The following is a 12,212-nucleotide window of genomic DNA, read 5'->3' on the forward strand; positions in this document are numbered from 1 at the left end:
GTCACTCCCAGGTCCTCAGGGACCTTTCCTGTAAATTGCATTCCTTTAATATCTCCTTCAGCTACAGCATTCCCTATGCCAGAGATTTCCTGGCCCTTTTTGGCTCTGGAACTGGGCTCCAACCAGTGCATTTCCGGGCTGCCTGTGCCAAAGGCTCTGGGCCATGGGGAAGACCGCCCAGAGCCATTTCTACAAAATGTTTTTTATAGAAAAAACACTAGCCCATCAGGCTTTGCTGTTTGTGGCACAGCCCAGCCCAGCCTCTTGAGCACCTGCATCTCAAGGCCAAAGCCATGAGGTGGTGGATCCATGGTTCTGCAAACAGTATCTCAGAAGCCCTGCTTGGATCCTCTGGGCAGGATGACATTCTGGCTGCTGATCATCATCTAACTTAAATTTGGAAAAGCTGGTGTGAATATCCATGACCTGTCAAGTTTCAGTGGCTGCCTGGAGCTCAGACATCTGGAGAAAGGGATGTCAGCTCTAGGTGGGTGCCCGGGCCCTCAGCACATCCCCCTCCTCCTGGGGCTTGGGCTGCCTGGGCCCAGGGCCAGCTTTGACAGTGCAGCTGTCTGGCCTTGAATCAAAGAGCTGTTTGAGAACAAGCTGTGAAGAGCCTTGGCAAGGACTCACTCCCCTTATCTCAGGCACTGTTTTTAAGTAGGGCTTTTGCCCTTGGTTTCTGCCTGAGCTACATTGCAGCTATCCCTGTACCTGGCCATATAACTCCCTGGTCTGGACCCGGACATCACCTGGGACCTGCCTCAGCTCTTCTTGCTTGGGTACCATAGCAGAAGATCCTTGCCCATGAAGCCCCTATTTCATGCCCACCTTGCTGTCACCCCCAACAGCAGCTCACCAGCTCTTTTGTGGAGCTGCCTAAAAACAGGGAGCAACAGAAGATGAAGAAATATTGCAGATTCTGGGATTTCCTCTGAGAATAGCAGAGAAGGAAAGTGATACTCTGAACCAGAAGGAGTAGAAACTATTCTCCCAGTTAAAGCATGGACAAAGATGCTGAGACAGCAACTTGGCTCAGACAGAACACAGAGAACCTATGAATAACCAGAGGTTTTACAGTTCCTCCTTCATTAACAATGTTCCCCAGATTCTGAAGATGCTAGCAGACTATCCAGCTGCTCCCTCAATGCTTCTGTTCCTCGTCTGCAGATAATGAGGCATTTGTTAATCCTGACCCTGGGCTGTTCACTGCTTCTCCCAAAGCCAGCCTCATGCCAGCTCCCTCACCAGCTTTGTGTTGCCCCCAGAAGTGACTTCTTCCAGCAGAAAGGGCAGCTCTCTGGGACTGGTCCTGGCACAGAGATACTGAGGAGGGCCTTCATTTCCCTGAGCCCTTTACCAGTCTGCACAGCTCCTGAGAGCCCACTGGAGCTGCTTGTTTTTGCAAGGTGCCATTGACCATACTGCCCATGGGTAGCAGGACAAGCTGCTCTGCTGTAGAGAAGTATTTCAGACTGCCAGGTCTACTGAGACACTGTTGAAAGACTGGGAAACAACATCAGAGAGCCAATTTGATGAGATGCATGCCCCACTGCATCCTGAGAGTGTTTCCTTGTGGGTATCATCCAAACCTATGGCTGGAGTTTTCTTCCAAAAAAGCAGCTGTTTTCACCCCAGCCTGGAGTCTGGCACAAGGTAAGCTGTCTCCAGGGTGGGTGACCAGAGAAGGGACAAAGCAGCAACAGGACAACCAGGTGACACTCATAACCACCTATTTTGAAACTGGAGGACCACACTGTACTCTGGGACTACTTGGGTATCAAATTCACACTGACATGGTTCACTGACAGGGTTCACTAATTATCTGCTGTGAATATAGGAACTATTGTGGGTCAGACCAAAAGCATGTCTGAACAAGAATTCGGTAAGACTGTTGCATCTCCAACAGTCACCAGTAAACGGATGTATTAAGAAAAGCATAAGAACAAGAAAAAAAGTGATGCTCCCCCCAGCACTTTCCCAGTCTTTCAACTGTTTTCAGCTTAGGGATTTCCTGACCTGGGAGTCGTGGATCTTTCTACACAGCAACTTACCATGGGCTTCTCTTCAGTGGATCTATCTCATATCTCCTGGAACATTACCTCTTAGCTCACACGGCATTTGTTGGTAGCCTTTGACAAAGCTGGAGTGTCTACCAGGATTTAGCTCACTGTCATTACTAAGCCACAATTGCAATGAGGTAAGAACATAACTCTTTTCCTATGAAGACAATTTTTTTTTACCTCAGTGATGGAGAGAACTGCAAACACACATTAATGGTCTCACCAAAACAGTACATGTACCTTAAGGGAAAATGAGTGTCAAAGGCATTGCTGTCATTTACTTCATGCGTTACTCACCCCTTTTTGTAAGAGAGCAACACCCAAAACGCTGTTCAGCCAGTTGGTGGAGAGCTGCACATATGGCAGGACAGCCACAGAGGGTCTGGGCAGGGACCCCAGCCATGCAAGGGTCTGAGCCTGCCCCAGTCATGCTGTCTCTAGAGGTACTAGAAGGCAAGACATGAAAGTTAATGTCTGCTGAGAGTTAGAGAGCACATGAACAGTGCAGATTTTGTAGGGCAAAAAACCTTTCTCTCACTCTGCCGTGCCAGTGGTAACACCTGGTGACAGCTGTCGTGCGTCCCAGGTCAGAGGTACTTGGATGTCCCGTTTTGCAGTGGGCAAGCAAGGCATGAGACCCATGGGTGCTTTAGGGAACAGCTTAAACTTCTGTAGCAATCCTGTGATTACAAGTTGCATGATTTTACAGACTGTTCTTGACATGTGGTTTGTAGCCAAGTGAGCAGCAGTGTTTCAAGATGATCCCACCTTGCCAGCCATCCACTTCTCTGCTAGGGAGGCATCCATACCTCCTCCACCCTCAGGTCTTGGCTTCAGCTGCTCATGGCTGTGAACGGAGACTGAGGAGCTGACACATTTTATTTGTGTCTCCTGCCTCGCCTTCTAATCTCCATTAGTAGGGTGGGACTGCATCTTAAAGCAGCGCACCTAAACCTCCCCAGTCCTTCTTGGAGGGATTGCCAGCAAGAACATGACTCAGGTTCATTGCATTTTTTTTTACATGCTGGTTTTCTTGCAGCTCTATTGACTGGTGGATACAGACAGAATTGCTGACTGCAAAAGAACAAGTGCCTGGCAACCACAGGGTGAGTGGCCTCTAACTCTGACACTGCAGGTGGACTCCTGAGCTGATCACGTGCTCTTCCCAAAATATAGCAATAGTTATTGGGCTGTTTGCTGGAGCCTACAGGTCATCCCAGAAACAAGCACTACTCAACTTCACCCAGTAATGGGACACCAGAAAAGTTCTTATCGCCCCTATCTTTGAATTATGAAAGATCTTTCCTCCTCATAGCTCTTTAAGCTACAGAGTTTATGTTGTCAGGGCACTGAAGGCACCCACAGACCTTCGTAGCCCTAACCACCCTCTTTTGCTTCCCTTCACCCTTTCCCATTACCCAGCCAGGACATCTAGCACCCACATTTGGGCCAGGGCTGCAATGGAGCTTGAGACTGGCAGCACTGCAGCATCAATGGGGCAAGGGATGGAAACAGAGCATGGGGAGGCTGCTCAGGGTCAGTGAATCCTTTAGATGTGCTCATGGCCCTGACACATATCTTGCAGGTCTTGGCAACATGAACACATTGATATGAAACTCATGGTGATAAGCTTCCACCCAGCAACGACCACCCAGATCCACATGGCTTGTTCTGTTTTTAAAGTAGCAAAGTAGTCATTCCTTATATTTTAGTAGTGTCTGTTAATTACAGTGCCAAAAAGTATGATTTGGTTAACTGCATCAAAATGTTTTCTCTGATGCAACTTCAATTACCAAATCAAGAGCTTCATCACAAAGCTTTATTCAGGCAGTAAAGCCATGCAAACTTCCATGTAGCTCTGTCTAAGAGGTGTTCAATTCCTGAGTGTCTACCAGGACTAATGAAATGCACTATAGAAACTCTGAAGGGCTTGTATCAAGGAAGACATGGGAAAGAAAAAAACAATGAATTTATAAATCCTATCTAGTGGAATGAGTATAGATTTATGGATTGGTAAATTGAGTTATCCCAACCTGGAGACACTTGATATTTAGTTGCAAGTTTTCCTTTTACCTCTCAGTTTACGCTGAGTGGTGCTGAACAGTAATCTTTTGTTCAGGGTAAATGTGACCAGTTCCTCCAGAGGAGAACAGATCCTGCCTAGCAGGGATCATATCAGCATTGCTCCGCTGTCCTACCAGGCCTGAGACAGCCACAGCTGGCAGCTACAGCCACCTTCCTCGGAGGGGTAAAACAAAGTTCTCAGCTGCTGAACCTGCTTTAGGAGCTCTCCTGAAGAGAGCTGGAGCCAGTTTTCCTTCAAAAGTGCAAGTGACAGAGCCTAGAAGCCATCTCTGCCAAAAGCCAGCCACATTGGTTGTGCCTTTTTGGCTTTGCCTGCTTCACACTCCTTCTTCTCTTCCACTCCTAGCAACAATGGTGCAGCACGCTCGGATAAAACTCCTGGGAAAAGGCACGGAGGAAAGTGTATTGGGAGTCGAAACTACTTGGAAACGAGAGAGATGAAAATGCTATATTGATCTGTCAGATATGAACATTTGGCACGCAGCTCAATGACAGTGAGGAAGAGCATTCGTCCTCCAGAATTTTACTCATCTCCTTCAGACTGCAAGCCTTGTTTTGCCAGAGCTGTGAGGTACAAGTTACAGTCACTTGAATGATCCAAAGAGGGGTTGGGAGAAGGCAAATAAAAAGCTGAGCTGTCACTTAGAGACCTCTGAATGAGGTCTGTGAAAATTTATATATAGCTATAAGGATCTGTTGCAGAACCTGATGTGGTGTAGGATGAGCTAGATGCGAACGTTACATGTTTTCATTATTTCGGGGTTTTGGTTTTCTTGGATAATACTCTGCTTTATGAAAGGTGTTAGATACTGCTTGCCACTGTCTACAACTACATCACCCACATACGTCCTGTTTTCTACCATGAAAATTCCAGGTGTGACTTCAGGGCACTGTATTTGACCCAAACTGCTGTGCCCAGGCTACCGTCAATCTGGAGGTGCTGAGTCTGACTGCAGTCTGTCCAAACTCTCCCAGAGCTGCATGTGGGGAGTCGTGCTGCAATAATTTTGACAGTTTGGGGACAATTTTTTGGGCTGGCACAATCCCCTTTGTGCTCTGCATTACAGCTGGTATGTAGCTCCGGCTGCCATGTACAAGTGTGGTATGAAGGGCATGTTGGCAAAGCGCTGGATTTGCTTTTTCCAGGCAGGGCTTGCTTTCTTGGCAGACTCACCAAAGGGGACTCAAAGCTTCCCAAAACACCTGGATTTCTTAGGTGCTTGCTGTGCAGCATTTCCCAGGCTGCATGCAGTGATGTTACTGCAGTCATGAGGAGCAGAGGGAGGTGCAGAGCAGACTCACAACACAGCCTTGGCTGGCAGAGCTGCCTGAGGCCACTGTGTGCATGAGCCGTGCCAGTGGGGTCACTCCAGAGTGCATTTGGGGGGAAAATCCCACAGCTAACAAGACCAGTGGAATCCTGGAATGCATTAGGAAAAGCGTTGCCAGCAGGTCAAAGGAGGTGATCCTGCCCATCTACTCAGCCCTGCTGAGGCCACATCTGGAGTGCTGTGTCCAGTTCTGGGCTCCTCAGCACAAGAGAGACACGGAGCTCCTGGAGCAGGTCCAGTGGAGAGCTACGGAGATGAGTAAGGGATTGGAGCATCTCTCTTGTGTGGAAAGGCTGAGGGAGCTGGCCCTGTGCAGCCTTGAGAAGAGATGACTGAGAGATCTCATCAATGTCTATGAGTAAGTGAAGAGAGGGTGCCAAGAGGATGGAGCCAGGCTCTGCTTGGTGGTGCTGAGCAATAGGAAAAGAGGAAATGGGCAGAAACTGATGCACAGTAAGTTCCACCTGAACATGAGAAAAAACTTCTTTACCGTGTGAGTGACCACACACTGGAACAGTTTGCCCGGAGAGAAGACTGTGGAGTCTCCTTTACTGGAGATACCAAGAACCATTTGGACACGATCCTGCGTCCAAACAGGGCTCGCCCTGTTTTAGCAGGGAGATCGGACCAGATGTCCCACTGTAGTGCCTTCCAACCTGACCTGTTCCGCGATTCTGTATGCACAGTATCGTTAGGCCCTCGGCTCTCCCGGAGCCCCAGAGCGCCCGGCGTCGAGCGGGAGCCCCGCGGCCGGGCCGCCGCTGCACGTGCAGAGCCGCGGCCCGCTGGAACTACATACCCCAGAATGCCACGCGGGGCGGGGGCGGGACCGGCGCGGCGAGCGGGCGGGCCCGGAGCCGCGAGCCCGCGCCGCGATTGGACGGCGTCCGCCCGCCCTTCGCGTCACGTGCGCTCGCGCCGCCCGTTCTCCGCCCCCCCACCCCTCTCCCAGTCACTCAGCAACGGCGCGCGCGCGCGCCAGCGGCCCCCCCCCCCCCTCTTCCCCCTCCCCGCCCGTTTTCCCCCCTTCGCGCTCGTCACGGAGCGCGTCCCGCTTCCCTCCGCCCCTCGCGCGAGCCGCCGCCGGGAGCCGCCGGAGCCGCCTCGCAGGAGCCGCCGGGAGCCGCCATGGCCGAGAACGCCGCCGCCACCGGCCTGGAGAGCCACCGCATCAAGAGCTTCAAGAACAAGGGCCGCGACGCGGAGGTGCGTGTGGGGCCGGCGGGGCCCCGGCCGGGCTCGGCCTCCGCCGGCGGCCGCCAGAGGAGGGGCCGGGCCGGGCCGGGCCGCGCTCGCGGCGGGAGGAGGCGGCGGGGGGAACGCCTGAGGGTTTTTTTTTCCTTCGCCGTCATGCGGGCGGGCGCGGCCGGCGGGGGGCGGAGGCGGCGGCGGGGGGAAGGGTTGGCGCGGCCGGGCCGCCCGCGGGCCCCTCCGCCGCCTGCCCGGCTCGCCGGGCCCCGGGCAGGGCCGGCGGGATGCGGCACCTTCTCTTCCCGCGGCGCTCCCCGCTCCCATCCCGGCGGCCTCCCCGTCTTGCCGCCTTCCCCCTGCCCGGGGCTAGGATGGGGCCTCGGACAATGGTGCCGGCCGCCTTTTGTGCCGCCCCCCGGGGCGGTGGCGGCCCTTCCGCCGGAGCTCGGGGCTGCCCTGCCCTCGCCCCGCGGTGCCACTGCCGCGCACGGAGGCCTTTGCTGGTGCCGGGGACCGCTCCCACGCTCTGGTGAGCCTGGTTACAGTGTGCTGTGCTGGCCCGTTTTGTTTCTTGTCCTACCGTGTATCAGCCCCTTTTTTCTTTTCAGTTTTTATATTTTATTTTCAAATGCTGGTAGGCATATCAGCAATGGTTTGTTGGGCGTCTGCGTCTAAATGGAGAAGGAGTGCGGTGCTCGGTAAGGCTAATGGGGTAGTAGCTTAATCCCCTGAATTTGAGAGTTTAAGGGTTATTGGAAGCTTATTCCCTAGAGATGTTCCAGAGGTCTTCATATCTGCGTGTCATTATCGGACACATCTTCAGTTCTACTCGCAACTGAAAGAGGAAATCCCAAATCTCGTATTTAAGTTTCTGTAATAGGAAAGGAGGGGGGAGGGAGCTCTGAAATCAGGCTAGAATTAAAATCGGCTTAGGATTCGTTAGAGTGAAAACCTAAATATGTGTCAGACTACTTTGACTACTTTGACTTCACCTGAGGGTGTTTTCCATGGTTCTGTTTATTTTATCACTTAACTTTTATAATCAGTAGACTGGAATTTTAGTGCTCTGAAAGCACATTCTGTATTTTAGCAGAATTCACACTTCTGCTGCTATTGTTTGGGTGGAGACAATTTTATGCAGGTCAGGCTTAGCAGCAGCAGTGTCTTTAAGATGACATTCACAGTGTAAAGTAATCTTTAATTTTTATTTAAGTCTGCATCAGTGAATCTTTCTCACAGAAAATCTTGCATGTAAAGAGTATGGTAACTTCAACACTTAGGGCTAACATTAGTAAATGTTAGAAAGTAACTAAAAATTACCCATCCTTCTGTTTAGCAGTAGCTTCTCAGGGTAAGGAGGGGGCGTGGTGCATTTCTTTTTCCTTTTCTCATCCAGTGAGGCTCTTCCTGCTGCTCCTCATTCATTTTGTCCTTGTCTCATCTCTCCGTATTGGTTACTGGCTTTGTTGCTGCTTTCTCAGTAACTGGCCTGAATCCATCAAAGCTCTAAACAGGGAAAGGTTAGGTATGTTCATGCCTAGTGTGAGCTGATCTGTCATCCACGCTTGCTTATATTATAGCATGCTCAAGACGAGGGGAATTGAATATCTGCCTGCAAGGGGAGGAAGGAGGGAATGGACGGCCTAAGCTTTGCTGAGGTTACTTCTGCCAGACCAGCTAAGGTAGCTTAGCTCTCGTTTCCCCCTGAAGAGGAGTAATTATTTTGGAGTAGTGTATTTGCTCTTACAGAGAAGTATATCCCTGGAGTTGTCTTCCAGTGTGCTGACTGATTTCCTTTCTGTGGCTGAGCCTAAGACTGATGCAGAGCTCCAATAATGGTAACGTAGTTAAAGCTGTCATATCTGCTTTTGAAAAGGGTTAAAATCTAGGTAACATATTTCTTTTGCACTAACAAGTAGATAAAATGCAGAGGTATTTTAAAGTTGTATAGCCATGGAGATATGCTAAAATGAAATTTAGGTTCATTTAAAGGACTATTAAAGATTGGAAATGTTTCAGTGTCTTTCAAAACAGCTTAATTTGTATTAAATGTCTGAGATTTTCTACTAAACCTCCTTTTTGACTCTTTTCTGATCTGGGTATTTAAAAGTTTGTGTTGAAGTACCCTTCTGGAGTAAACTTTATGTAACTTAAGCCTCTAAAAGTAAAACAATATAAATTAAGTTTAGAGTGGAGAATGAATGAGCACAGCAGAGCGATATAATTGCCATTAATTACTGTGCCTCTCTTGAGGAACTGGTACACAGACTGACCTGCTGATTTTGCAGATTGTCTCTATGTAGTGAAAGTTATTGGCTCTACACAAAGTATTTGTTTTCTTAATCGAATATACCTAATTCCTGACTGTCAGCAATTAAATACACTTGCTTTGCTCCCTGTACTGCAATAAAGAGTTTGACATAGAGATCCTGCCTCCAGTTTTCTGTACTCAGCTTTGGACATCAGGAGGCATCAGTGCTTTCATTGGCATTGATCTGCATCTTCTCATTTTGTCAAATTCAACCAAAGAGAAATGAAGTATTTAGCATGATGACATAATAAATCATGATCTGATATCTAGATTATATCCTCTGGAAAATTTAAAATATTCAAAGCTGTACAGTCTCAGCTTCAGTTTGAAAACAGTGGCAATTGAGTCACCTTCTGCCTGGAAACAGTCATTGCCTTTGAAGACATCAGGCTTGAACACATTCTTTAGTAATCTTCCTTTGACTGCTATTAAATACTTAAGAATTACTATTGATCCCCTCTGGGTACAGACTCTTCTGGCAGACCAAAATACTTACTCCTTTAATTTGTACTTAACTCATATTTTATTACTGGGTTTGCTGGGACATATAATTGTCTTTGCTTTTTCTTAATGCAACTTTAAGTGAAACAAAAGATGAGTAAGTACTTTTGGATTTTGCTATGGATCCCATACAGCTTCTCATTGTGATTTTCTAAGAGCAGAGGAACAGATCTGTTCAGCAGAAATCAAAGGTTCTGAATCTTTGACCTGTACAGGTTCATTCTCCTTTTTCTAGTTTCAAGTTTGGATGGAAGTTCCATACCTCTTTGTTGTCTTCCTCTTTTAGGGAGGTAAAGTTGTTGATACTGAACTGGAATTTTGATTTTGGGGTACTTATATTCAAAAAAATACTTAGCCCTCAAAAGGGCAGTATCAAATGCCACAAAGTAAGTGTTCTTCACTTAATGTGAGTTTCTGTTCTTTCTTTAATTAGTGAGATTTTTCTATTTTTATAGGTAATAATGTGATTAGCAGCAGACAAAGTTAACCTCAACCTTCAGAGCTGATCAATAAGGAGCCAAGACACTCATGGCTTCATCTGGACAAGCAACTGCCAGCTCTCTCCTCACAGCCTTCTGAATTCTGTGTTCTCCTGAGATGTGAAAGAGGTTTTTGAATTGTTACACATAAAATGAGAAGGCTTTCCTGTGTTAATTATGGACATGAGTCTTAAGTCTCAGTGATGTTTTTTTTCCCTAAATATCCAGCACTAATTGTTGCAGTACAGTTGAGGCTTCACAGGACAAAATTAAACAGTTGCAATCACTTAAGTTGTGACACTCATTGTAACTGTGTTTATTTGTTTGTATTGATGTCTAAGCTAGCTTAGATTTTAGAAAACCTAATTTGAACCTTCTGATTTTTGCAGTTCTTCAGCTTCATTCTTTGGTTAGTAACATCCTTCCTAGCATTATTTACTCCTTCAGTGTTTTGGATTAGAAATGTTGCTTATTCTTTATTACAGTAGCAGGCACCCATTTGTTGACTCACAGTTCTGATGTTTAAGGTGATGGATCAAACAATCAGCCCGTTTCTTTCTGTCAGGATTAGTCAGCATCCCTGACTAAAACTGAGGGAAAAGTCTTGATAAGCAGAGGTGTTATAATTTGTAGGGATGTCTGCATGACTTGTTGGTGTTTTTTGTGTGTGATATAATGAGACTGTGTGGTCATGAAATTAGCGAAGCACATACTAAATTAAAACTCTATATGCACTCATTTAAAAGAAAATCAACCAATGAGAGAAAGAAACCCAAAACCTAGAAAGGAATTAGTGTGTTATAAACTGAATAACTTTATGTAAAAACACTTCAGTGACTGGGGTTAAAATTTCCTTTTTGTATACTTGTCATACTCCTAGTCATAAGTCAAAAGAAGACAAGTCCTTGATCTTCTGTTGGTTAGGCTGGGGGGTTATCGTTCTGTGATTTGTTGAGGGCCATTTACCAAAAGGAAATACAGCCACTCTGTCATCTTTCACCATACTCCTGCTCCGTTTGATTTTTAGTTTCTGAGCTCCTGGTCACTGATGTCTTTTTCCCACTTACAGGCAGTTGTGTGATCTTTAAGTCTGTATCACCTTTGGGATCAGGAACTTTGACAGATACATTTTTATTCTGTACCTTCAGCATTCTCACCCCAAATGAGAGAGAAAGAAAGCAGGTTTAGCCCAGATCTCAGTCATCAGCTCTGGCAGATTCAGTGTATTTACTGCTCCTGTGTTGCTAACAGTGAGGATCTAGTTTTTGAGGATGCTTGAATTCAGTCCCATTTTTCTATCATGCTGCCATCAATTTTTTGTAAGCAGAGGAACATTGTTCTGGGGAGGCCAAATCTGTGCAGTCTCTGGGCATCTGGAAAAAGGCTGGCTTAAAGCTGTGTTCCTGTCAAGTGTCAAAGGCTTTTTGCAATGGGGGTTCCATATCTGCACAGTGTTAGCGAATGACTGGACATGACTGCTGCCAGCTCAGTTCTGGGTGCTGTTCTGTGCACTAAGCGGAGTTTTTGCTGTCTCCCCATATTCCCCTCCAAGGCTTCACGAAACAAATAAGTGTTGTAGCAGTCCCAGAAATCCTGTTACTCCTAGCAACTTTGTACCAATGCAGTTTCTTTCAAAATTTCACAGTACAGGTTAGTCAGCTCTCTGCATTTCACTTTGGCACAGGAAAGGATACCAGAAGGGAGTAGGGATTTAACAGCTGGTTTTAGTGGGTTTAAGGTACTATGGACCTGCTATAAGGTTCACTGACTTGTTGAGTTTCAGTAGGTAAAGTGAAAACACAAGTGGCAGGTAACTTCCTGTTGGGAACTAGATGTAATACAAGATCCAGTGCTCTCATGCAGAGTTTTTTTTTTTTTTAACTCCAGCTGCTTCTTTATTACCCTTTAAACCCAGTATATATACTCTTGGGAGAATAAAAGTGTACATGTTTGTACCTTGGAAAGAATTACATAGGTAGGAAGTAAGGTACAGATGTGAGAAGCCTCTTTGGTTGCTATTGATGCAGAATTTTTCAAGCTTTAGTCTGCAAGTAAATAGTTCAACACTGTGAAATGTTCGTGACTCTTGGCAGAAAGCAAGCACCTAATAAGTCCATTTAGATGTAGTGTAGTGTTTTCTGTGAGGTTCAAAATCACTTGAATGCATTACATTTTAAAATATTTACATACACAGATATATTGGGAAATCAATGTTTATTACCAAAATACCTGTGGAAAATGCAGTTTGGAG

General features: G+C 46.9%; 1 protein-coding gene across 1 annotated transcript in view; it reads left to right on the forward strand.

The window, feature by feature from the left end:
• The first annotated feature begins 6,484 nt into the window (after positions 1-6,484).
• The window catches only part of KPNA3 (karyopherin subunit alpha 3), a 45,518-nt gene continuing 39,790 nt past the window's right edge, over positions 6,485-12,212 (forward strand). Inside the window, exon 1 of the mRNA XM_053969992.1 lies at positions 6,485-6,685. Coding sequence (XP_053825967.1) covers positions 6,608-6,685 — 78 coding nt within the window. The 5' untranslated portion in view covers positions 6,485-6,607. The remainder of the gene's footprint in view (positions 6,686-12,212) is intronic.

Source organism: Vidua macroura, chromosome 2 (assembly GCF_024509145.1).
Source record: "Vidua macroura isolate BioBank_ID:100142 chromosome 2, ASM2450914v1, whole genome shotgun sequence".
Lineage (NCBI taxonomy): Eukaryota > Metazoa > Chordata > Aves > Passeriformes > Viduidae > Vidua > Vidua macroura.